The sequence below is a fragment of the Nicotiana tabacum genome, chromosome 1 (genome assembly GCF_000715075.1).
Source record: "Nicotiana tabacum cultivar K326 chromosome 1, ASM71507v2, whole genome shotgun sequence".
NCBI lineage: Eukaryota > Viridiplantae > Streptophyta > Magnoliopsida > Solanales > Solanaceae > Nicotiana > Nicotiana tabacum.
In genome coordinates, this window is record NC_134080.1 from 113,308,548 (window position 1) to 113,336,315 (window position 27,768).

General features: G+C 39.1%; 1 protein-coding gene across 1 annotated transcript; it reads left to right on the plus strand.

Annotated features, from left to right (window-relative positions):
- Positions 1-3: 3 nt before the first annotated feature.
- On the plus strand, positions 4-27,755 carry LOC107784549 (uncharacterized). Its single transcript, XM_016605696.2, has 3 exons — positions 4-782; positions 886-957; positions 27,223-27,755. Exons 1-3 carry the CDS (start codon positions 86-88, stop codon positions 27,588-27,590), a joined length of 1,137 nt encoding a protein of 378 aa, XP_016461182.1. The 5' UTR covers positions 4-85; the 3' UTR covers positions 27,591-27,755.
- Positions 27,756-27,768: the final 13 nt, after the last annotated feature.

The following is a 27,768-nucleotide window of genomic DNA, read 5'->3' on the forward strand; positions in this document are numbered from 1 at the left end:
AACAAAAATACATACAACTTCTCTTCTCCTTTTCCATTTTCCTTCATACTACACCTTTCAAAAAATTTGGTTCTTGAAAAAAAAAATGATGGCAAGGGCAATAATTGTTGGCTTCCTTTTATTAATCTACTGCATCAATAATATTTCTGCTTCAGTAATAAGGAACATATCAACTGACAAATCAGCTCTGTTAGCCTTCAAAGCACAAATAACCAACGATCCTAATGAAATTCTGTCCAAAAACTGGACACAACAAGGCACTACAGTTTGCAGTTGGATTGGTGTTTCTCGTAGCACAAAGCATCAAAGAGTTGTTGCACTAAACCTCAAGAGCCTAAGACTAGGAGGGTCTGTTCCTAAAGAAATAGGGAATCTCTCCTTCCTTAGTTTCTTAGAAATTGGCAACAACACTTTTATAGGTGAAATCCCCAATGAAGTTGGGTTTCTGAAGAAGCTCAAGTACTTGTCTTTGCAAATGAATAATCTCACTGGTCAAATCCCACAAAGCCTTGGATTTCTCCCAAGGCTTGAGCTCCTTGATCTTTCTGAAAATGATCTATTTGGAAATGTTCCACTGTCCATTTTCAATGTTTCATCTTTAAAGCTCATTGATTTGGGTTTCAATGATCTAACTGGTACTTTGCCAAATGACATGTGCAGTAATCTCCCACTGTTGCAAAGTTTATTTATGGCACATAATCACTTAGTGGGTGAACTTCCAAGTGGTTTGGATAAATGCACTCAACTTAAATATCTGTCTTTGTCTTATAACAGATTCACAGGTAACTAACTAGGCTAGCTGTACTACTTCTCATTTCCTTTTAATTTCTTCTTGAAGTGATCCTTTAATTTTATTTCTTCCTGATATGTTGTATTTTAATGTAGGAAATTTACCAAGAGACATGTGGAACATGTCAAAGCTTGAAGATATGTTTCTTGGATGGAATAACTTGTCAGGTAAATTCTATATATGGAGCTTTGTGTCACGGCCCATAATTCCCATTCTCGAGATCGTGATGACGCCTAACATTTCACCTACTAGGCAAGCCAACATCAGCTATATTTATTAACCAGTTTTAACAATTCAAATCAAATGATAACAATAATAACCGAATAGTCTAAAATAAGGTGATAAACTGCTGAACGACGTAATCCAAATATAATCCCAGAAACTGGAGTCACGAATACATGAGCGTCTAGAGTACTACAGATAATAGTCTGAATAAACACAATTGTTTGAATTAAAAAAACATCAATGATGACATAGAAGGGGATTTTAGGGCTGTGGATGTCGTGCAGCTATACCCCAAGTCTCACAGGTAGCTAGATCCGGGCAATCTCACTAAGCGTTGCTGGACTAACTCCGGTATCTACACAAGAAATGTAGAGTGTAGTATGAGTACAACCGACCCCATCTACTCTGTAAGTGTCGAGCCTAACCTCGACGAAGTAGAGACGAGGCTAAGGCGGGCCACTTACTATAACCTATACGCAATAATAATAATAATAATAATAATAATAATAATAATAATAATAATAATAATAATAATAATAATAATAATAATAATAATAATAATAATAATAATAATAATAATAATAATAATAATAATAATAATAATAATAATAACAGGAAAAGAAGTAAATGGAAGTAAATCAGTTAACTCATGAAAACGAACTCGAAATTCAACTACCAGAGAGCCCAGAATAACAAGTCTCATAGTCTCATATCACAATACCGAGGTAAATCCAACGATCTCAAACAAGTACCACACATACAAACCGTTGTGAGTAACTCAATCCCACCATATCATCATTGGTCAATATCATAATCCATCATTATTCCACCATTTCAATTTCCGTTGTGATGTACAACCCGTTCCCTGTCCCGGAATTCCCATCCTCGGGACTGTGATGGCGCCTAACATTTCGCTTGCTAGGCAAGCCAACGTTAGATATAATTATTAGCCATTTTTAACAATTCAAATCAAATAAAAACCAATAAGCTGAATAAACTGAAATAGAGTGAATAAACTAAAATAATGGCGATATCCCAATACAATCCCAAAACTGGTGTCACGAATACACGAGTATCTAGAGTACTACAAATAATAGTCTGAATAAAAACATAACTGTCTGAATTGAAATAAACAGCTAAGGTAATGTAGAAGGGAACTTCGGGGCTGCGAACGTTGTGTAGTTGTACCTCAAGTCTCTGTCAAGTACTAGATCCGAGCAATCTACTGACCGCCGCTAGGACAAACTCCTAAATCTACACAAGAAGTGCAGAGTGTAGTATGAGTACAACCGATCTCATGTATTCTGTAAGTGACGAGCCTAACCTCGACGAAGTAGTGACAAGGCTAAGGCGGGTCACTTATAATAAATTGTACGCAGTAATAATAGGGAGGAAAACAGAAAATGACGGTAAAGCAGTCAATTTATGAAAATGAGCTCAATCCTCGCAATCAGAGAACTCAGAATAATTGATCTCATAATTTCATATAATAAAGCTAGAAACCAACACAATAACAACAACGAATACAACATACATAATCCGTTGCGGCGCGCAATCCGATCCCACCGTACACACACAATCCTCCCTTATTCTACCATAACATCGTTTATTAATATCAAGAATCACATAAAAATTCGTTGCGGTGCGCAACCCGATCACACCATATCATCAGAATCAATATCATAATCCTCTCCTTATTTTACCATGTCATAATTTATCAATAACAAGTATTACATACACAACCATTGCGACGCGAAACCCAATCCCACCATATCATCATAATTAATATCAAAATCCTCCCTTATTCCACCATATCACAACCATTGCGGCGTGCAACTTGATCGATAAATAATTAAAATAAATGTAACCAATCCAATAGCTCAATTACAAGAATCTCTACAATTAAAAAATATGAAAGCATTCAATAAAGGAACCGCATACTAATCAAAGGATTGCTACAAATAATACAAAACGCGACAATTAAGGTATGAAAGTAAGACAATAAGGCAAGTAGCAATTAACCACGGAGTTATGAAAGGGAGAATAATACAAGAATAATTAATGATAATTAGCAAATTACGGCATAGAAAGGAATTAAAGCATATAACAGTTAAGGCAGGAAATAAAATAATTCATGAAATACGAGAAAGCATGGAAACAATTATTTTGACGGTGTATATACACTCGTCACCTCGCATATACGCCGTTGCACATGTAATTCACATAACATATAGTTCAAAGATTCCTAATTTCCTCAAATCAAGGTTAGATCCAAAACTTAACTCGCTCTGCAATCAACTCAAAGCTCAATCAGGGTTTTTCCTGTAAAATTCACCTCCAAACCAATCGAATTTAACTAAAATCGACTTAATATCAACAAACAATGCTAGGGAAATAAATTACAATAGATAAATCAAACATCTTTACACTTTTCCCAAAAAGTCAGCAAAAGTCAACCCCGAGCGCGCTTGGTCAAAAACCGAGATTTGAACCAAAATTCAATTACCCATTCCTCGAGCACGATTATATGATTAGTTTCAGAATCCGACCTCAATTTGAGGTTTAAATCTCAATTTTACAAAAATTCTCAACTCTACCCAAATCCCTAATTTCTACCATGAACGAGCATATATTAAAGGTTAGAAATCAATGGGTGTTGATGGAAATGGAAGAAAACGAGTTAAACTATACTAACCTATGAAGTGGGGACGAAATTTCTCTTAAAAATTGTCAGGACCCTAAATCCGGACTCGGTCCTGATGGCGCCTCTCTTGAAGACAAGGCCAGTCGACAAAAACCCCCAAACCAATTTACAATTATAATAATTCATAATTTAGCCATTAATAAGTGATAAACCCCAAAATAAAGTGAAATAGAACAAGTGCGAAAATAAACACAGCTTGACATCGGGGTGTCACCAGTCATAAGCATCTAAACATCCAACTTAGAGTATGAAAAAGGACTACACAATCTATTACAGATTTAGTACAAGGAAAGTAAGATAAGAGGGAGAAGCACTGGGCTGCGAACGCCGAGCAACTACCTAGTGAACTCCGAACCGCCTACTGGAAGCAATCAGCACTCGCTAGCGAGACCCGAAGCTCCTGAATCTACACACAGGATGCAAGGAGTAGTGTGAGTATGCCAACTCAGTGAATAATAAAAGTAAAGGAAGCTAAGCGATAAGAAAACACGTAAGACACAGCAAAATGCTACAACGAGGTAGTAAAAACCAATACAATACAATAAAACAGTGAAAACTCGTAAAACACCTTAGTTTAGTGAAAACCTCTTTAAAACATCTTTTAGCAGTTTGAACGAGTGAATGAAAAGCAGTGAGAACAGATAGAAACATAAATCGGCCCCTCGGGGAAAATACTAACAGAACTAGCCCCTCGGGCTATCTCACAATCACTCGTATCAGCCCATCAGCCAATAACATGGAACAACATTAGCCCATCGGGCTATATCACATATCACACTGGGTACCCGTGCTCACTCCACGAGTTCATTCATATCAAAAGTCTCAAAATCCAACCACAAATGACCCCTCAAACCCTCACTCAAAGGTCTCCAACACCAACCCCTAATTCCCAATTTTTAACCCTTAATTTCCATTAATTTCAAGCCAAATCAGTGAAATAATTCCATAGGATCGATTATTAGGTTCAAAAATCTTACCTCCAAGCGTTATCCCTTGAATCCCTCTTCAAAATAGCTCCCCCAAGTTCAAACCCGAATGAAAATGGTGAAGAAAAACTCAAAAATTGCGAAGGAGGGTATATATACTTTCTGGCCCAATAAAACCGCACCTACGTGAAATGCTCGTACCTACGGACCCGCATCTGTGGTCCCAGGTACGCACCTGCGAAGATGACTTAAATCCTCCGAACCGCACTTGCGGTCACTCTCTCGCACCTGTGCCATCGTAAATGTGCTCATATGTCTGATTCTACGGCTCCGCCTGATCTCTCTCTTGGCCCATCTGCGGCTCCATCCCCGCACCTGCGGTCCCCTAGCCGCAGGTGCGGTTATGACAGCAGTAGGAAATCTTCAGCTGGCAAACCCAACTAAAATCTTCCGCCAACCATCCGAAATCACCTCTAGGCCCCCGGGACCTCAACCAAAAGCACCAACAAGACATATACCACTATCCAAACTTATAACAATCTTCAAAACACCTCAAACCACATCGAATCAACCAAAACACCTCGGATCCAAGCCTAAGGTTCCACAATCTTCCAAATTTCACTTTTGATCAAAAAGTCTATCAAACCACGTCTGAATGACCTAAAATTTTGCACACACATCCCAAATGACACAACGGACCTACTACAACTCCCAAAATTCCATTCCGCCCCCTACATCAAAATCTCGCCTATCAACCAGAAAACGCCAAAATTCCAACTTCGCCAATTTAAGTCTAAATCTACTCCGGACATCCAAAACTCATTCCGATCACGCTCCTAAGTCCCAAATCACCTCCCAAAGCTATTCGAACCATCGAAATTTACATCCGAGCCCTAATTCATATAAGTCAACATCTAGTTGACTTTTCCAACTTAAGCTCCCTCAAAAGAGACTAAGTGTCTCAAATCTTACCAAAACCTTTCCGAACCCGAGCCAACCAACCTGATAACACATAATACCGATAAACAAAGCCATAAGAAGCAGAAATGGGGGAAACGGAGCGGTAACTCATGACGACTGGCCGGGTCGTCACATCCTCCCCCTCTTAAACAAACGTTCGTCCTCGAACGAGTCAAGAAACATACCTGAAGCCTCAAATAGGTGAGGATATCTACTTCGCATCTCATGCTCGGTCTCCCAGGTAGCCTCCTCAATGGGACGACCTCTCCACTGCACTTTCACTGAAGCTATATCCTTTGACCTCAACTTTCGAACCTGACGCTCCAAAATAGCCACTGGCTCCATATCATAAGTCAAATCATCATCCAACTGAACCGTGCTGAAATCCAAAACATGAGACGGGTCGCCAATATACTTCCGGAGCATAGAAACATGAAATAACGGATGTACACTCAATAAACTGGGTGGCAAAGCAAGCTCATAAGCCACCTCCCCAATCCTCCGAAGCACCTCAAAAGACCCAATGAACCAAGGACTCAATTTACCTTTCTTCCCAAATCTCATAAAACCCTTCATGGGTGAAACTTTCCACAGAACTATGGTTGTCCAACGGGACGGAATGGGACGGGACGGGACGAAATTAACAGGATGGGACGGGACGACATTTAAGCAGGACGGTGGTGGGATGGGATGAAATGGGACGGCACAAACTGGACGAAACGGTCGTCCCATCCCGTCCCACTAAAAAACGGGATGGGACGGGACGGAATGGGATGGGACGGGACGGAACGGGATGGGACGGGTTCGTGGGCCTTAAGTGTATTTTTTTATAAAAAAATGTCTAGTTTTTTGAAAATTACTATGTTTTTAAAGTTTTCAACGGCTAGATTTTTGACTTATTTAGTTATTTAATAAACTTAAATGTTATTATGTTAAAACAAAAATTAGAAAACTAAGTAAAGAATTATAAAATATTAAAACAAAAGACTTGTAATGAAACATTTTGGTAATTATAAATTTATAATAGAGTTATAATTTATTTAATATAATTTTAAAGTATTAACTATTAAGTAACTAAGACAATTCATAAAAAAAAATTCAACGCTTAGAGTCTTTTATTTTATTAATAGAACTTTCAAATCCCAAATACAAATATAATTATTTTGAAGAGCATCTAATCTACGCAACCACCTTCTAGGAAGGATTCTGTTTGAACTAGGCCTCTTAGTAGCCAATTATAAATTATCATACTAATATTTGTAAGCTCCTATATAGCTTCTTTGCAACTTATCAATAATATCTCTCGAACATTCTGCTGGAATTGGCAATGTTGATTGATGTTCCATGAACTCCGTGCCGTCATCGCTCCCAGTTGTAAGTATCTCATTATATTCTTCTTCTTCTTTCCTATTAGTTAATTTTTCAAAATCACGATTTCTTCTATCTGAATTAATCCAATCTCTGAATAATACGGAAATCTCTAGACTGTCCTCCGCTAATGCATGTCTATGATCTCCAATTTGAAATCTTGCCACGCTAAAAGCACTCTCTGATGCTACTGATGATGCTTGAATAAACGGGATATCTCGGGCCATTATTGAAAGTGTTGGAAAAGCCTGGCCATGCTCCCTCCACCATGAAAAAAGTTGTTCCTTGCCTTCTTCGTCTTTAATACTTTCCAATCCTTGATTAAGATAAGAATCAAGTTCATCATCAATAGAGGAATCAAAACCTATTATATCATCCATATCTTCCCATAAAACTTCTGCTCTAGACTTAGAAGTCGAAGGAGCAGTTTCACAACCTGTTGTATCCATAGATTTATATTTATCAAACATTGATCTAGCAAAGAATATATGCTAGCTTGGAAGTCTTTGAGAGATGGTTGTTTATTTTCTTGAATTGCTAAATTCTCATAAATTTTACGAACAAGTCCTTTTGCACCTCTTAGTTTTAAAGATGGGTTAAGTAGAGTAGAAATTAAATAAACTTCTGGAATAGGGAAAAAATACTTTTTAAATTTTGAAATCATTTCATTAATGACTGGTGCATAAGTTGGATTTGTTTTATACTTACCAAATACAACAAAAATTCCACAAATATACCATAATATTTGTGTAACAGTAGGATAATATATACCAAAAAATTATTTTGTAGCATAATAAAAATTTTCTAAAATTTTAATAAGCTCTTTGATCTCATCTCAATCAGAATCAACAATTTGATCAGCGGGGATACCATTATGCATATTAAATACCTTTTGGATAGGCACTTGATAATCATAAGAAACTTAAGCATTTCATAAGTAGAATTCCACCTAGTACAAACATCTTTTGGAACTTTCTAAATAGAAGGTTAGCACTAGCACATTGTTGAGCAAATTCACAAATTCTACTTTGTTTATGAGCACGAAAAATATAGCCACAAGCATGTTGTATTTTACTACAAGCATCAGAAAATAAATTAAGACCATCTTTCACAACCAAGTTAAAAATATGGCATGCACATCTAACATAAAAAATTACTAGATTAATTGGACAAAGTCTAGATTTTAAGCTATTTATTGCGGTTGTGTTAGCAGAAGCATTATCTAAGGTGATATTTAAAACGTTATCAATGAGTCCATAAAAATCAAGTATTTGTAGAACAGTAATTGCAATATATGCTCCAGTGTGTTTTGAATCAATAAATTTATAACCAATAATACGTTTTTGCATGTTCCAGTGATGATCAACCCAATGACATGTAACAGTTAAATAATCACAACCATTAGGACTACGACCTATATCAAATGTGAGAGACACTTTACAATCTAAGTGGAAAAAATACACAACGAATATACTGAAGATATTCGGTTTGAAAGTTAAAACATCATTTCTAACTGTGGTCTTAGGAAAACATTGAAAAGTAGGGTTATAAGTTTCTTGTATATAATGCACAAAAGCATGGTGAGAAGGAAAAGTAAAAGGTAAGCCACAGACAGCCACCATTTTTGCTAAGTTCTCACGATCTCTATCTTTATTATAGGGGCGTAAAACATGACCAGAAGCAGGGTCAAGTTATTGTTGAATTTGATTAGAACCAGATCCACTAGGAGTGCCAATACTGATGGTACGATCTATAATTTTTCCGGCTTCTATGTTAGCTTGTATCCATAAAGATTTGTGATCCCTTCTTAAGTGTCTAGTTAAACCCTCCGTCTTACCACTTGTTGTGTGTGCAAATTGTTGCTTACATTTTTCACATATAGCATGATAATTGACTTTATCATGTTTAAAAATTTTCCATACAAGTGATATTTTGGGACGTTCAGCCTTAGGCTTACCCCTTACAGGGGTACAGGGGGTAAAACTCCAGACTGAGATTGACTCTGAGTTGGAGCTTGTGTTGCGGGACTAGTGGGTGTTTCATCTAATTCTTCTTCCTCATTTTCTTCATCCTCATTTTCTTCGTCCTCAAAAAAATATCATTGCCAAATTGTATTTGTAAAGTTTCATGATCTAGTTGTTCTTCGACATTAATATTATAACATGCGGGGGGTTGGGAAAATGAAGTTTCATCAACATGAGTCATTTTATCTATATGTTTTCTAATTCTAGGACTAGGAGAAGGGTTAGGATTAGGACTAGGATTAGGATTACTACTACTTTCACCTTTACTATTTTTTTACTACTTTTTTTAAAAATGCCAAATATATTTTTAGGTACCATAATTAAAATATGAAATTAAATTAAAAAAGCTAACACAAAAATTAAAAACACAAATGAAATATGAAAATAGAACACATAAAGTAAACACAAAAATTAAGCACTAAAATGATACGCAAAAATTATATATCAAAATTAGGAGATGGAACGAGTGGACCGTGATTAAATATTGAAACTTGAAGAAATTACCCAAAATATTGCTCCAAATACTTGACGAATTAATTTGAAGCTTGAAAGTTGCTCCAAAATATTTGTCCAAATACTTGAAACTTGAAAGTTATCACTTGATACTTGATAGTTGTACTTGATAGTTGATAGTAACAAAATTGAGAGAGTAATATAGATAGAATATTAGAATGTAAGAGATTTGAGAGAGAAGATTGATTTTTTGTGGGAAAAAATGAAGAAGAATGGGGGGTATTTATAGTAGAAAATAGGGCCAAAGTGTAATTTAATAAACTTAGGGGTTATATTAAAAGTTTGAGGGGGTAGGGGTGTTTCGGGGAGGGGGGTAGGGGCTGTTTTGACCGTTTATAGCTGTTGGAAACGGCTATTTTTGCAATTTAAGTCATTGTCCAATGGCTAGATTTTTAAAAAAATAAAAAATCTGGCGGGACGCGGGACGGGATAGGAAGAAACGGGACAAAATGAGACGGGACAAATGGGACAAAATGGTCATCCCGTCCCATCCCGTGTCGCGTTTAACATTGGCACATCCCATTTAACTTGAAGCGGTAAGGGACAGGACGGGGCGGGATCGGGACGGGACGCGAGATGGGATGGGTCGGCCCGTCCCGTTGGAAAGCCATAAACAGAACCTTCTCACCAACCATGTAGAACATATCCCGAACCTTCATGTCAGCATAACTCTTTTGTCTCGACTGCGCTATACGAAGCCTCTCCTGAATCACCTTCACCTTGTCTAAAGCATCCCGCACCAAGTTTGTACCCAATAGCCTAGCCTCACCCGGCTCAAACCAACCAACTAGAGATCTACTCCGTCTCACATACAAGGCCTCATATGGAGCCATCTGAATACTCGACTGGTAACTGTTGTTATAAGCAAACTCTGTGAGCGGTAGAAACTGATCCCATGACCCTCCGAAATCAATGATACAAGCGCGCAACATGTCCTCCAATATCTGAATGGTGCGCTCGGACTACCCGTCCGTCTGATGGTGAAAGGCTATGCTCAACTCAACCTCAGTACCCAACTCTCTCTGCACCGCTCTCCAAAACTGCGATGTAAACTAAGTACCTCTATCTGAAATGATGGAAACCGGAACACCATGCAAACGAACAATCTCCCGAATATAGATCCCTACCAACCGCTCTAAAGAATAGGTAGTACACACAGGAATGAAGTGCGCAGACTTGGTCAGCCGATCCACAATCACCCAAATAGCATCGAATTTGTTCAAAGTCCGCTGGAGTCCACCTACAAAATCCATAGTGATCCTCTCCCACTTCCACTCTGGAATATCTATCTGCTGAAGCAAGCCATCCGGTCTCTGATGTTCATATTTTACCTGCTGACAATTGAGACACCGAGCTACAAATCCCACAATGTCCTTATTCATTCTCCTCCACCAATAATGCTATCTCAGATCCTGATACATCTTCGCGGCACCCAGATGAATGGAATATCGCGAGCTATGGGCCTCCTCTAAAATTAACTCTTGAAGCCCGTCCACATTAGACACACATATCAGGCCCTGCATCCTCAACACCCCATCATCACCAATAGTCATATCTCTAGAATCATCGTGCTAAACTCTGTCCTTAAGGACAAGCAAAAGAGGATCATCATATTGGCGCTCTCTGATGCGATCAAATAAGGAAGACCGAGAAATCACACAAGCCAATACCCGACTAGGCTCCGAAATATCCAACCTCATGAACCGATTGGCCAAGGCCTGAATATCAACTGCAAGAGGTCCCTCCCCAACTGGAATATATGCCAAACTCCCCACACTCACCGCCTTCCGGCTCAAAGCATCGGCCACTATATTGGCCTTCCCCGGATGGTAAAAGATAGTAATATCATAATTCTTTAGCAGCTCTAACCATCTTCGCTGCCTCAAATTGAGATCCTTCTGCTTGAACAACTACTGGAGACTACGATGGTCAGTAAACACCTCACAAGACACATCATACAAATAATGCCTCTAAATCTTCAATGCGTGAACAATGGCAGCCAACTCCAAATCATGAACAGGGTAGTTCTTCTCATGGGGCTTCAACTGACGAGAAGCATAAGCAATAACTCTACCATCCTTCATCAACAAACACCCAATACCAACTCTCGGAGTATCATAATACATTATTTATGAACCTGAAGCTGATGGAAAAACTAATATTGGAGTCGTGGTCAAGGCTGTCTTGAGCTTCTGAAAGCTCTCCTCAGACTCATCTGACCACCTGAATGGAGTACCCTTTTGATTCAACTTGGTAAAGGGTGATGCTATAGATTAAAATCCTTGAACAAACCAGCGGTAATAACCCACCAATCTAAGAAAGCTGTGAATTTCTATAGCTAAGGACGGTCTGGGCCAACTCTGAACCACCTCTATCTTCTTCGGATCAACCTGAATACCCTTGCTGGACACCACGTGCCCCAAGAAAGCCACTGAACTGAGTCAGAACTCACATTTGGAGAACTTTGCATAAAGCTTCTCCTCCCTTAACCTCTACAACATAACTCTCAAATGCTCTGCGTGCTCCTCCTGACTACGCGAGTACACTAGAATATCATCATGCAAACAATAATGAACGAGTTGAGATAAGGCTGAAACACGTTGTTCATCAAATGCGTGAACGTTGTCGGGGAATCGGTCATCCCAAAAGACATAACAAGGAACTCATAATGACCATATCTGGTCATGAAGGCTGCCTTAAGAATATCCGAGTTCTTGATCTTCAACTGGTGATAACCTGAACGGAGATCAATCTTGGAGAAGACTCTCGCTCCCTAAAGCTGGTCAAACAAATCATCGATACGAGGCAAAGGATACTTGTTCTTGATTGTTATTTTATTCAACTGCCTATAATCAATGCACATCCTCATCGTGCCATCCTTCTTCTTCACAAATAGAATGGGCGCACCCCAAGGCGACACACTAGGCCGAATAAACCCTTTATCAAGGAGTTCCTGAAGCTGCTCCTTTAACTTCTTCAACTCCGCTGGTGCCATACGATACGGTGGAATAGAAATGGGATGAGTGACCGGCACTAGATCAATACCAAAATCAATATCCCTGTCCGGTGGCATGCCCGGCAGGTCTGCAGGAAACACATCGAAAAAATCCCTCATAACAGGAATAGAATCAATACTAGGAGTCTCTGCACCGACATCCCTCACAAAGGCTAAGTATGAAAGACAACCTTTACCAACCATACGCTGGGCCTTCAAGAACGAAATCACTCTACTGGGGACAAAATCAGTCAAACCTCGCCACTCAATCCGTGGCACACCCGACTTAGCCAACGTCACTGTTTTAGCATGACAGTCCAAAATAGCATGACACGGAGATAGCCAATCCATGCCTAATATCACATCAAAATTCACCATGCAAAGTAATAATAGGTCCACTCAAGTCTCCAGACCCCCAATAGTCACCACACATGATCGGTACACACGGTCCACAATAATAGTATCACCCACCGGAGTAGATACACGAACAGATGGAATAAGAGACTCACGGGGCGTATCCAAATAATAAGCAAAATATGATGATACATAAGAAAAAGTGAAACCGGGATCAAATAACACAGAGGCATCTCTATGGCATCCTGAAACAATACCTGTAATCACAGCTTCTAAAGCAATAACATCGGGTCTAGCTGGGGTACATAGAAACGAGCCTGACCACCACCTGATCGACCTCCCCCTTTGGGGCAGCCCCTAGCTGGCTGGGTGAGTGCTGGTGAAGTAACTGGAGCTGAAGTCGATGGTTGACTCCTCTACTGAGATGAACCTCCAAGAAGACGAGGACACTGCCTCCACATATGGCCCAACTCTCCACACTTATAACAACTCCCTGGTGCTGGAGATGGAGACTAAAGGGAACCCCTAGCACCGGAATGACTAACAGATGCACCTGGCATAAAAGAGCCCTGAATTGATGGAGCATGAGGCGAACTCTAGGCTAGAAGGTCATTGAGTGATGAATGTCCCTGATGAGAACTGTGAGAACCATGACCCGACGACGCCCCACGATAACCTGGGCAAGCTAACTGAGCATGTCTGAATGGACGGCCTCTGCCGTGATGAAACTGACCCCTCGAAGGAGCACCACAATAACTACCAGATCCCCAAGGCCCCTTGGCCTCGCTCTCATCTCGCTCCTAGCGACGAACTGACTCAATCTCGCGAGTAATGTCAACAACCTCCTCAAAAGTAGCACCAGACACCCTCTCTCTGGTCATGAAAATGCAAAGCTGATATGTGAGGCCAACAACGAACCTCCTGATCCTCTCTCTATTTGTCGGAACCAACCAAACAGCATGACAAGCTAACTCTAAGAACCTCATCTCATACTGTGTCACAGTCAAATCTCCCTGACGTAACCACTCAAACTACCTGCGCAGCTCCTCTCTACGAGACTGTGGCACATACTTCTCCAAAAATAAAATGGAAAACTGTTGCCAGGTAAGGGGTGCTGCACCAACAAGACTACGCCTCTCATAAGCCTCCCACCAAGTGAAGGCAGCTCCAGAAAACTAAAAGGTAGTGAAAGCGACCTTGCTAGTCTCCATAATACCAGTTGTACGAATAATCCTCTAACACTTGTCCAAGAAACCCTGGGCATCCTCTCCCTCTGCACCACTGAAACTCGGAGGCTGAAGTCTACCAAACCTCTCTAATCTACGGTGCTCATCCTCTAGCATAACAGGAGCCACATAGTCCTGAACAGCTGTAACCGGCTGGGCTGAAGGTGCCCCTGGTGTCTGAAGTCCCAGCACGACCTGCTCAGGTGTGCGAGCGGCGGGAGTCTGAGTGCCTCCCCCGGCCTGAGAGGTAGTTGCGGCTGTAGTAACTGAGACCACCTGAGCTAGGTCAGTGCATACTAATAGAATCTGAGCCAGGGCCTCCTGAACACCCGGAATCACAATGGGCACAGCTGGTGCCTGAGCTGGTGCTGCTGGAGCATCCACAACTGGAACCTGATCATGAACTGGGCGGCTGGTGGATCTATAGGTGCTTCCTAACTGCTGTGCGGGCTACACCCCTGCCCCTACCACGGCCTCGACCTCGTCCTCGGCCTCTAGTGGCCACAACTGATGGTACTGGTGGTCGTCCATCCTAACCGGTCGCTCGTGTCCTCACCATCTGTGAGAGAATAAAATAACAGAAATTTAGTACTAGGATCAACAGATTCGCACGAAAAGAATTTCAAGAATATGAAGTTTTCCTAAAGGTTCTGCAGCCTCCCGAGGATAAATACAGACATCTCTGCACTGATCCGCGAGACTCTACTAAACCTGCTCATGACTCGTGAGACCTATGTAACCTAGGCTCTGATACCAACTTATCATGACCCTAAATCCGGACCCCATCGTGATGAAACCTCTCGTAAAGACAAGGCCAGCCGACACATACCCCCAAGCCAATTAGTAGTTATAATAATTCATAATTTAGCCATTAATAAGTGATAAACCCCAAAATATAGTGAAATAGAACAAGTGCGGAAATAAACACAGCCTGACATTGGGGTGTCACCGAGTATCTAAACATCCGACTTAGAATATAAAAAAGGACTACACAGTCTATTACAGATTTAGTATAAGGAAAGTAAGATAAGAGGGATAAGCACTAGGCTGCGAACACCGAGCAGCTATCTAGTGAACTCCGAACCGCCTGCTAGAAGTAATCAGCACTCGTTAGCGGGACCCGAAGCTCCTGAATCTACACACAGGGTGCATGGAGTAATGTGAGTACACCAACTCAGTGAGTAATAAAAGTAAAAAAAGCTGAGTGATAAGAAAACACGTAAGACACAGCAAAATGCTACAACGAGGCAGTCCAATACAATGCAATAAAATAGTGAAAGCTCATAAAAACACCTTCGTTCAGTGAAAACCTCTTTAAAACATCTTTTAGCAGTTTAAACGAGTGAATGAAAAGCAGTGAGAACAGATAGAAACATAAATCGGCCCCTCGGGAAAAATACCAACAGAACTAGCCCCTCGGGCTATCTCACAATCACTCGTAGCAGCCCATCGGGCAATAACATGGAACAACATCAGCCCCTCAGGCTATATCACATATCACACTGGGTACCCGCGCTCACTGGGGGTGTACAGACTCCGGGAGGGGCCCCTTATAGCCCAAGCGCAATATCAAGCCATCTCGTGGCATAATCAAATAGGCTCTCGACCTCATATCAAGCCACCTTGTGGCATACAACTCAGGCCCTCGACCTCATAATCAAGAATCAATATGATACTACTGCGGCGCGCAGCCCGACCCCATAGTAACCTCACAACACAGGCCCTCGGCCCTACTCAGTCAGAAATCTCTAAAGCCACTCGGGAACAGTAAAATATGATTCTCAGCTCAAAATATCATTTAAGATGTCAAAATAGAGTAAACATGGCTGAGTTATGAAAATAGTAGGATATAGCATGACTGAGTACAAGTATAAAGTCAAAATAGTGAGGAATAGTCGTAAAAATCCCCTAAGGGTCCAAAATAGTTGGCACGAGGCCTAAATATGGCATTCAGCCCAAACATGATGATAGCAAATAGTTTTTAATCAAATATGTGGTAAAACAATCATACGGGACGGACTAAGTCACAATTCCCAATGGTGCACGACCCCACACTCGTCATCTAGCGTGTGCGTCACCTCAAAATAGCAGAACGATGTAAAATTCGAGGTTTCATACCCTCAAGACAACATTTACAATCATTACTCACCCTCTATCCGGTCCAAACTCTAGCCCGCGATGCCTTTGCCTCTCGAATCGGCCTCAACTCACGTCGAATCTATCCAAAATCAGAATCATGACGTCAAAATATGCTAAGGGAACGAAGCCCATGCAAAAATAGTCAAATTACAACTTAAATCCCGAAATTAACCAAAACCCGACCCCCAGGCCCACGTCTCAGAATCCAACAAAATTCACATCAACGGAATCCTTATCACTCCACGAGTTCATTCATATCAAAAGTCCCAAAATCCAACCACAAATGACCCCTTAAACCCTCACTCAAAGATCTCCAACACTGACCCCTAATTCCCAATTGTTAACCCTTAATTTCCATTAATTTCAAGCCAAATGAGTGAAATAATGCCATAGGATCGATTATTAGGTTCAAAAATCTTACCTCCAAGCGTTATCCATTGAATCCCTCTTCAAAATAGCTCCCCTAAGCTCAAACCCGAATGAAAATGGTGAAGAACTACTCAAAAATCACGAAGGAGGGTATATATACTTTCTGGCCCAGCAAAACCGCACCTGCGGTGAAATGGTCGCACCTGCGGTCCCAGGTACGCACCTGCGAAAATGACTTAAATCCTCCGGACCGTACCTGCGGTCACTCTCTCGCACCTGCGCCATCGCAGATGCGCGCTCATATGTCCGCTTCTGCGGCTCCACTTGATCTCCCTATTGGCCGCATCTGCGGCTCCATCCCCGCTCCTGTGAGCCCGCTCCTGTGGTCCCCTAGCTGTAGGTGCGGTTATGACAGTAGTAGGAAATCTTCAGCTGGCAAACCCAACTAAAAATCTTCCGCCAATCATCCGAAATTACCCCGAGGCCTCCGGGACCTCAACCAAAAGCACCAACAAGACATATACCACTATCCAAACTTATACCAATCTTCCAAACACCTCAAACCACATCGAATCAACCAAAACACCTAGGATTCAAGCCTAAGGTTCCAAAATCTTCCGAATTCCGCTTTTGATCAAAAGGTTTATCAAACCACGTCCGAATGACCTGAAATTTGCACACACATCCCAAATGACACAACGGACCTACTGCAACTCCCGGAATTCCATTCTGATCCCTACATCAAAATCTCGCCTAGCAACCGGAAAATGCCAAAATTCCAACTTCGCCAATTTAAGCCTAAATCTACTCCGGACTTCCAAAACCCATTTCAATCATGCTCCTAAGTCCCAAATCACCTCCTGAAGCTATCTGAACCATCGGAATTCACATCCGATCCCTAATTCACATAAGTCAATATCCAGTTGACTTTTTCAACTTAAGCTCTCTCAAAAGAGACTAAGTGTCTCAAACCTTACCAAAACCTTTCCGAACCCGAGCCAACCAACCCGATAACACATAATACCGATAAACAAAGCAATAATAAGTAGAAATGGGGGAAACGGAGCGGTAACTCATGAGACGACTGGCTGGATCGTCAAGAACAATCACCTCTAGGCCGAGCTCAAACTTGGAAATGGTGAAAAAATGGGTTAAATCCCGATTTTTAGAAGTCTTAAAGACTAGGCATCAGGAGTCCTTCGTTCGCGAAGCACATGACACGTTCGCGAAGAGCACTGGCCAAAGTTCATCGCGATTGCAGTCAACTCTTTGCATTTGTGAAGGCTTAGCACCCTCCCCCCTCGCCTTCGCATTCGCGAGCCAATGTCCGTGTTCGCGTAGAGTCACTGCTCAACTCCCCCAGAACCCCACAAAGCTTCACATTCGCGAAGAGTAAGCCCTCATCCGCTTCACGTTTGTGACCAGTACCTCGCATTTGCGAAGAGTAACTCCGTCCCAGTCCCAATTTCCCTTTCGCGATCGCGAAGCACAAAACACCAGACTCCAAATATCAGCAAAAAACAGCACATGCCTAAGTCCCAAAATCACTCTGTAGCCTATCGAAAACTCACCCGAGCCCATACGGCTCCAAATTAAACATGCACACAAGTGTAATAACATCATATGAACTTGCTCGCATGATCAAAACAACAAAATAATACCTAGAATTATGAATTGGACATCAAAATAAATGAAATTTTCAAAGAAACTTAAGAACTTTCAAATTTACAATTGGACATCCGAATCACGTCAAATCAACTCTGTGTTGCACCAAATTTTGCAAACAAGTTATAAATAGTGAAATGAGCCTATACCAAGTTTTGGAACCCAAATCCAAACCCGATAGCAACAATGCCAACCTACGGTCAAACTTAAAAATTCTTTAAACCTTCAAATTACTAGTTTTCAATAAATCACATTAAATCAAGTTAGGGAGTTCCGAATTTGATTTCTAGCATACGTCCAAGTCCCAAATCATAATACGGACCCACCGGTACGTCAAAATACTGATCCGGATCCGTTTATGCAAAATGTTGACCATAATCAACTCAACTCATTTTAAGGTTAAACTTCACATTTTCTTCAATTTCTCACATAAAATATTTTTGGAAAAGGACATGGACTGCACATGCAAATCGAGGAAGGCTAAACAAAGTTATTCGGGGACTCGGAACATAGAAATGAAGGCTAAAACTCAAAGTGACCTATCGAGTCATCACACTTCCCAAACAATTTCAATCAACATAAACAATTCAACAACCAAATTTACAAGAATTACTCCATTAAGAGGGTAAATGTACAAGGTAATAAAGAATCACATAATAATCAAAAAAACTCTAACAACTCGAAATCTCAACTTTACCAATTTATCGGTATATAACAACTAAATAACTCACGCAAATGAAGCTACATTATAGAATGCAACAAATATTACAAACAATTAAAGCATGTGACAATTAAAGTATGCAATTAAAGTAAGTAGAAACAAGTAACAAATAAGCATGGAGTCATGAAAGGAATAGATAAATTAAGGCAAAGGAATGACTAAATGACATGTAACGATTAAAACATAGAAGTCAAAAAAAGGCATGTAACAATTAATGCGTAGAAGTCAAATAAAGGCATGTAACAATTTAAGCGTGAAGCAAGATATATCATGAAATGAATGAAAATATGGAAATAAATATCAAGTCAACGTATATGCATTCGTCACCTCACTTATACGTCATTTCCTACATAATTCACATAACATATAGTTCAAGTATTCCTAATTCCCTCAAGTCAAAGTTAGACCCAACTCTTACCTCACTCAGTGAATCAAAGCAATCAACCAATTCTACGGCCTTGCCTTTCGAACGAGCCTCCAAACCAACATAATCTAGAAATTTATCGATCAAATGATTCAAAATAAGCTTTAGAAACTACTCATTAATGAAAGAGGTTCAGTTTTGATCATTTTTTAAAAAGTCAACAAAAGTCAACCCTGGACCCGCTTGGTCAAACCCGAGGTTAGGACAAAAATCCGATTATCCATTCACCCCAAGCCCGGTTATGTGATTTGTTCAATTTGAGGCTCTCAATTTTACAAACATCTTCAATTTCTACCCAAATCCCAATTTCTACCATGGAAATCCTCAATTTGATGTTAAAATCTCATGAAAAGTAATGGGGAATTGAAAAGAAGGGGATTAAAGTCATTTACCAATGAATTTGGGAAGAAAAGTCTCTTGAAAAATCGCCTCTAGAGTGTTTAGGGTTGATAAATGGTGTGAAATAAGCTAAGTCCCAATTTTTCCCTCCTTTGCCCAGCTGCAAATGTCCCAATTGCAAAGTCTTGTTCGCAATTGCGAACACTGCAAATGCTATAAAAGGGTCGCAAATGCGAACCCTGTCTTAGAGGAATAGAAGTCGCAAATGCGACAAATTTGATCATAAATGTGAATAACCAGCCTTTGCAAATACATTCAATATCTTCGCAATTGCGAAGAACTCCTATTTTGCCAGGCATCGCAAATGCGACCACGTGATCGCAAAAGCGATCCTTAGATGTTTGCAATTGCGAACCATTTCCTCGCAAATACGAGGTTACCCAATCTCAGGCCCTGCTCGCAAATGCGAACTCTTGTTCGCAAAAGTGAGGCTCGAAAATGCGAGCCAAACCTCGCAAATGCGAGATCTGCATCAGAACACCAGAGTTGGAAGGACACCAGCTGACTTCAAACCATCCAAACTCATCCAAAACGCGTCTGACACTCACCCGAGCCCCTAGGACTCCAAACCAAACATGCACACAAGTGTAATAACATCATATGAACTTAATAACGCAATCAAATCACCAAAATAACATCTAAATTATACAAATCGAACCTCAAAATGAATGAAATTTCAAAGTAAACTCAAGAACAACTAGAATCATATCTAAGCATCCGAATCATGTCAAATCAATTCTGAATCGCACCAAATTTTGCAGACAAGTTTCAAATAGCAATACGGACCTATTTTAAGTTTCAATATCAAAATATGAACCTGTTAGCTATGAAGTCAACTTATGGTCAAACTTAAAAAATTTCCAAACTATCAAAATACTAGTTTTCGGCAAAATGAGTCAAATCAACCTAGGGACCTCTAATTTCAATTTCGGGTATCTGCCCAAGTCCAAAATCACGATACGGACCTACCGGAATTATAAAATACCGATCCGAGGTCATTTTCATAAAATGTTGATCGTGGTTAACTCAAGTCATTTTTAAAACCAAAAATCATATTTTCTTCAAATTTTCACATAAAAGCTTTTCAAAAGGTGACACGGACCATGCACACAAACCAAGAAATATCAAACATAGCTAACGGAGGTCTCGAAATACGGAATTAAGGGCTAATACTCAAATCCACACTTTGTCCTTTGATAATATATAGATTTGGTCTCTCCAGTTTAACGCTTATGGAATATTTTAGTTGGATTATATCAGTTTATGCACTTGTAATCATTTTCCATTCATGACACTTTGTATTATACGAATCTAGTGATGTCAATTAAATTTTTTGTATTATTTAGCAACACCTTCCGGAGTTCTGAGAGCAGAACAACCCATCAACTAACACCTCGTTGGGAATTCAAAGCCAATATTTTCAGGATCCAAAATCCACCTAGTCGTGATGGCACCTAACCAACCTGCTAAGTAAGCCAAACAACATAAATTACAACCAAACTGAGAATTCAACAATGTATATAATAGAAACTATAACCCAATTCAATATAACTACCCCAAGGATTGGTAGTACAAGTCATGAGCCACTATGATTTAGATTTACAAAATCGATAGGAAGAATAAATACAATATCTGTTTGAAGTTTACATAAACAAAACTTAAATCCTAAACTACAATGAATAAGAGGTAGCTTGAATCTAGAACGCAGGTACGTCTTCAATGCATGGCTTCGTCTTTCATAGCTAGCAGCTCCAAGATTTGCACACAAGGTGCAGAAGTGTAGTATGAGCACAAGTAATCCCATGTACTCAGTAAATATCTTGACTAACCTTGGTGAAGTAGTGACGAGGTTTTAAGTTAAAGATACTCACTTACCATGTAGTTGTGCAGATAATAAGCTGGAGAAACAAGGCAAAAGATATGTCGAATAATGGTAAGAGCATCAATTGGAGAGCTATGGAGCAGTTAACAGACATGGCAACAAGTCATAACCTCATGCCCATTTCTACGACTGAACCAATAATCATGAAGTACATGCAAGGATCATAACCAAACATTGCAAATAAATACCGTTGCGACGTGCAATCCAATCCCAATCTCAATTAACATTGTTGACACGTGCAACCCGATCCCGCTATAAATAAATAGTATTGTCGCGTGCAACCCAATCCTAATATCAATAAACACTATTGCAGCATGCAACCCGATCCCAATATCAATAAATATTATTGTGGCGTGCAACCTGATCCCAATATCAGTAATAACATATGAAATCACAACATCAACCGAACTTGGAATAATTTCACAATGTAACATTGAGAAAACGAACACGTGGTATTCAACTAGGTAATACAACTCAAACAAGGTAAGATGAGCCAATATCAAAAGCTAGTCTACCATATAAAATAACAAGGCTTCCACAAAGCATAACACGCAACCAATCTAAAGGTCACATAATCCGGTTAAGCAAAGGAGAGTAGGATATGAAACAAGTAAAGATGTTTGTCAAGTAGAACAAGGAACAAATGAGGCATTCAATATACGAAATCGCGTAGCTAGTACAAGCATATAACAAGTAAAGGAATTTAATATGTGAAGGCATATGGTAAGTAAAAGCATACAGTAAGTGAAGACAATTAGTAAGTGAAAACATGTAGTAAATGAAGACATGTAGCAGGTTAAGGCATCTAACAAGTAAATCACGTGACAATTAGAGGCATGTAACGGGTATGGGCTAATAACAAGTAAAGATAAGAATTCAAAAAGGACATGTAGCAGAAGTAAATCAAGTAAAAGCCTGTGTAACACTAACAAATAAGGTAAACACATAGCTATAATAGTAACAGCCCAAATAGAAAACACAGAGGTAACTACATAAGGAACTTAAACGGAAGATGTCTACAAAACAACAAACATTAGTAGACCAAAGAAAAGGGTATCTAAGTGTTTAATGAACGAGTAACCATAACAGAATTCCAACTTCCTTTATTTTCACATGGTAATAACCAACAAACTAATCTCATTTCAAACCGCACGGAAATACTCATCGTGCTAACATCTTATCAACCATACGGAAATACTCATCAGGACAAACATAGCCCTAAGGTCCCAATCACCATCTCTTATAACGAATAAAGAAGCTCAAGTAACATGACAATAGTAGGTATGAATATAGGTTCGTGATATCACGATCAAGTTAAGTATGCAATGGATCTCAAAAACAGCACATTAAATCCTTATTAAGATGTCATCTATTCTAACATGATTTCTAATACAATTAATTGAGTTTATTAGTCATCGAATTAAATGAAGCATAGGTTAAGGGATTATCAAGTTCAACAAAGGCATAAAGAAGCATATAATTCCCCCCCCCCCCCCCCCCCCGCATGAAAAAAATTTATATACGGACGTCACCTTGTTTGTGCATCACCTCCGTATGGAGAAAATAATATCAATTAGTAGAAAAAATTCCCCCAACAAAGCTAGGCAAGATACTCACCTCATTCCGGAATAATTTCCACAATCCAATACCATCTTCTATAGAAATACCCCTTAAAACAATGAAAACCTAGTCAAATATCATCTAGTAAAGTCAAATATTGCTTAAAGGAAACATCCTCAATCAATAAAGCTTATGTCTTGGCCAAAATCCCAAAAGTCAACCTAGCCCTACGTGGTCGAAATCTGAGATTCGGACCAAATTCTAATTACCCATTCATCCCCGAGCCCAAATATGTGATTTGTTTCGAAATCCGGCCTCAATTTGAGATCTAAATTTTAATTTTACAAAATCTCTAAATTCTACCTAAAACCCCCAATTTCTATTTTGAAATTCGTAGATTTGATATTAAAATTCATGGAAAAGTGTTTGAAATTAATTGAAAACTAGTTAAAGATGCTTACCAATGAATTTGGAAAGAAAATCTTTTTCAAAAATCGCCCCTATGGAGTTTAGAGTTGAAAAATAGTGTAAATAAGCTAAGTTCTGAAATTCTCCACTTTTACCCAGCTGCAGATGTCGCAATTGCGACCATCGCAAAAGCGAACCACTAATCGCAAATACAATCAGTGTCCCAGCAGTGCAGTAGTCGCAAATGAGACATTCCCTTTGCATTTGCGAAGGCCACCAGTTTGCAATTGCAGGTACAGGTGTAGCAAAAGCAAAGCAACCCAGATTTTCCCAGAGTCGCAAATATGAGCCATCTTTCACAACCGCAAATGCAATGCGCCACTAGTCGTAAATGCGATGTTTTCTTTGCAAATGCGAAGTCCTCATCCCAACTCCGCAAATGCGAGCCACAAATGCGAGCCTGGCTTCGCATTTGCGAGCAAGTCTTTGCATTTGCGAGACCTGCAACCTAGATGCAGGATTTCGATTCGGCAGTTCATTTCCTTCCAAAACACATTCAAAACTCAGCCGAGCTCATCGAGCTTCAATCCAAACATGCACATAAGTGTAATAACATCATACAAACTCGCTTGCTACCTCAAATCATCAAAATAACATCAAACAACAAGAATCGATCATCAAAACCCATGGATTTCAACTTAAAACTCAATTTGCCAACTTTTCACATAATGCGCCGAAATGGCCTGGGGTCTCCTGGGACTCCAACCAAACATATGTACAAGTCAAAAATGATCATAGGAACCTACCGGAATCGTCAAAATACCGATCCGAGGTTGTTTACTAAAAATCTTGATCGTGGTCTACTCTAGTCATTTTCAAACTCAAAAATCAAATTTTCTTTAAAAATTCACATTTATATTTTTTGAAAATCGACGCGGACCACACACACAACTCATAAGTCATCAAATAGAGCTACAAAAAGTCTCGGAACATGGAAAGGAAAGTTAATACTCAAAACGACCAGTCGGATCGTTATAAATATACCTCGAATTTTGTGGCTTGATCAACTGAACTTATTGTTTTGAACTATGTATAGGATGGAGTTGCTCTTCATTTCTTATTTTTTTCATTTCCCCAAGTTTCTGAGAACCACATAGCATAGTCAAGAATTAAAGGTTGAGATTTAATTAACAAATGATAAAAAAAAATGTTTAAAACTCTACAAAATACTATTGCCGGATAAAAATAAAAAAGAATCTGTTTGACCTTAAAATTATGTACATCACAAAGAAGTATTTCAAATTTAAGAAGTATTCCAAATTTAAGTGAAAAGGTCGACACATATAGTCTCGACTTTTGAAGTCTTATATAAACCCAATTCGTGGACTTAGCCTTGCCCTTCTCCTTGTATAGGTAGTAGAGGTTAAAAGCAAGGGTAACCAAAGTTCAGAAAACTGGAAGAAAAAAAAAAGAATTATTGGAAACTTAAGAAATTGATAAGGAAATTCTCTATATGGAAGGAATTAACTATGGTTAGAGCCTTGCTTTGCTTAATTAAATTTCAACTTTTAATTCTCAATTATGCCATGTGACTCCATCAAGTAAGAACTTGGGGAAATGAGTACAATAGGAAATGAAGAGGAGTCTCATCTATATACACACAAAAAAAAAATTATATAAAAAAAATTATATATACAAAAAAAAATTATATATATTGAACCTTTTGAATCAAGATTTTGAATCTAAACCCAAAATCTACTCCTAGAGCAACCCTTACATAAAATGCCCACTAGCTTTAGCGGATTAATGCCTTAGTCCCGAGTCTAGCAACGAGGAGAAAGAACAACAAAAGCATATAGGTTTCCTTCTTCTTACAGTATAGAATAATTTACTCTTCACTCTACTTTACTTGTACCCTATTATTTCATTTGATTATTTAGTATCTTTTTCTGAAAAAGGAAAAGGAAAAGCATTAGTGAAAATTGCTGCCTCAGACCTTCTAGTAAAAATAAATCCTCAATAAGTCTATAAATTGTTACGCCTTGAAACAGGGGTAGGACATTATGGCACTTAACCAACCTGTCCATCGAGCGAACCACGTTCTAACTACAGAATATGATGCTAAGCTTATTAAAACAAGCGTAATACGAATAATCACATATCATAAGTATCTGAAAACTGTAACAAAAGTTTAGAAAATAGTATCTAAAAGCTACCCATCATGACAGTCATGACCCTCTAAGGACTAAATCTAAGAGCAGTATAATTCGGGACATCCTCCTGGAGTAACAAAAATATCTAAATAACTCAAAGTCTATAGTCAACTACAGCTGGAAGGAATCAATTGATGCTATCTACTGAATCCACGAGAAGTCCGAAATCTAACCACTAGCTTTGTCACCCACACGCTCAACGCCTGTGAGTGTGAGGATGGCTGGCTCATTTCGCGACCATGGCAATTTTTACACTCGGGGATATTGGACAATTCTCCCGAACACATAAATTTAAATAAACCATGGCACCAAGTGTGAGGATGGATGTATCATTTTTCCTGCCTTGTTGGCTTTTAATTTATACTCAAGGAGGTTAACCATATTTTTTTCTTTCTGAATCTGAATCTTATAATGGAACACCTACGAGTATGGGATAGCTAGCCCCGGTAACTATGTCACTCATACCCCAGGGAAGTTGGTTACTTCTCTCATACCGTATGTGATCACATATGTCTAATCTGAGCTAAATTTGAATTAGTGCAAGCAATGACATAACAACAATCAAGAGATTCAATTACTTATAATATTATGAGCTAGCTGAATTATTATGCAAGGCAATTCAATTTATGTAAGATAATATGTATCGTGAACTAATGATATATTCATAGTATTTAAGAAATCATGTGTTTCCAAACAAACAGCCAAAATATTTACACATAAGAACAACCAAGCATTTTCTTATCAAATATTTTTTTAGGAAAATGTATATATTTCTAACTACACACTTTATCTTTGTGGGGTCCCTTCAATGATGATGTGGCAGTGAATGTGCTTGCACTTTCATGGGAGCGCGTCATAGGCGTAAAATGAGTTAAAGACTAACTAATATGTACAAATGTCAATTTTCAATTGGACAATATGGAATTAATTTACATTTAAATTAATTTTTATAGCCATTCTCTCTAACCCGTTCTCCTTTCATCTTGGTATTTCTCGTCACGTTTAAAGCTTTAATGGCAACTGTCTGGAATAAAAATTACCAACAATGAATGTATTTCATGAACACAAATAATTCTCCAATTCTTTTGAGAACATCACCTTACAAATCAAACCATTTCTTAAAGCATACACATTAACTGATTTTCATTTTTCTAATTGTTATCAAAGTAATTGGCTCAAACGGTGATGTGTGTTAGGTGGAATTTCTACTCTTCAAAATCAATTTGAACTTAATTATTAGCAAAATCCATCATTATTGTCGAATATGCTCATCATTCGCTTTGGTTATGGAAGAAATATGTATGTTCCTCCGAAAAATATTTAGGATCGAAATGATCAGTTGTCATGCGGAAGCTAGTTGCAGAATATGGATCGAAAGGATTAGTGTCAACCATGGGAGATGTTTACAGCTGTGGTATCTTGTTAATGGAGACCTTTACAAGAAAGAAACCCACGGACGATCTCTTCGTTGAAGAACTCACCTTGAAGAGATGGGTGTTTGAAGCATTCCCTGATAATGTGGTAGATATTGTAGATGCTAATCTGTTTTCAAGAGAAGATGAGCAGTTTTCTTCCAAAGAGACTTGCTTTAAGTTGCTAATGGAATTAGCCTTACATTGCACAGCTGAATTGCCTCAAGATCGAATCAGCATGAAACATGTCCTACTCAACAAGATACAAACTCAGTTTTTGCAAAGTGCAACAACAACCCAAAATGGAAATTAGTTTAAGTTTATATAATACTTACTTCGATTGCCTGTTTATTATGTAAAGTAACCTCATCTTTCATTCAGTACGTTATACTACTATTCTCATTCATGACCATCATTGCATGGAAGAAGTGCTGAGTTATCTTAAAAGTTCAAATAACAAACTGATAGAACTATCTTTGCTTCTTCTTTTT

What these genes read in the sequence shown, in the direction of transcription:
- LOC107784549 (XM_016605696.2), top strand. Translation starts at nt 86, where the DNA reads ATGATGGCAAGGGCAATAATTGTTGGCTTCCTTTTATTAATCTACTGC. An exon ending in GTCTTATAACAGATTCACAG is followed by an intron (nt 783 to 885) that starts GTAACTAACTAG and finishes ATTTTAATGTAG; the next exon opens with GAAATTTACCAAGAGACATG. An exon ending in TGGATGGAATAACTTGTCAG is followed by an intron (nt 958 to 27,222) that starts GTAAATTCTATA and finishes TGCGGAAGCTAG; the next exon opens with TTGCAGAATATGGATCGAAA.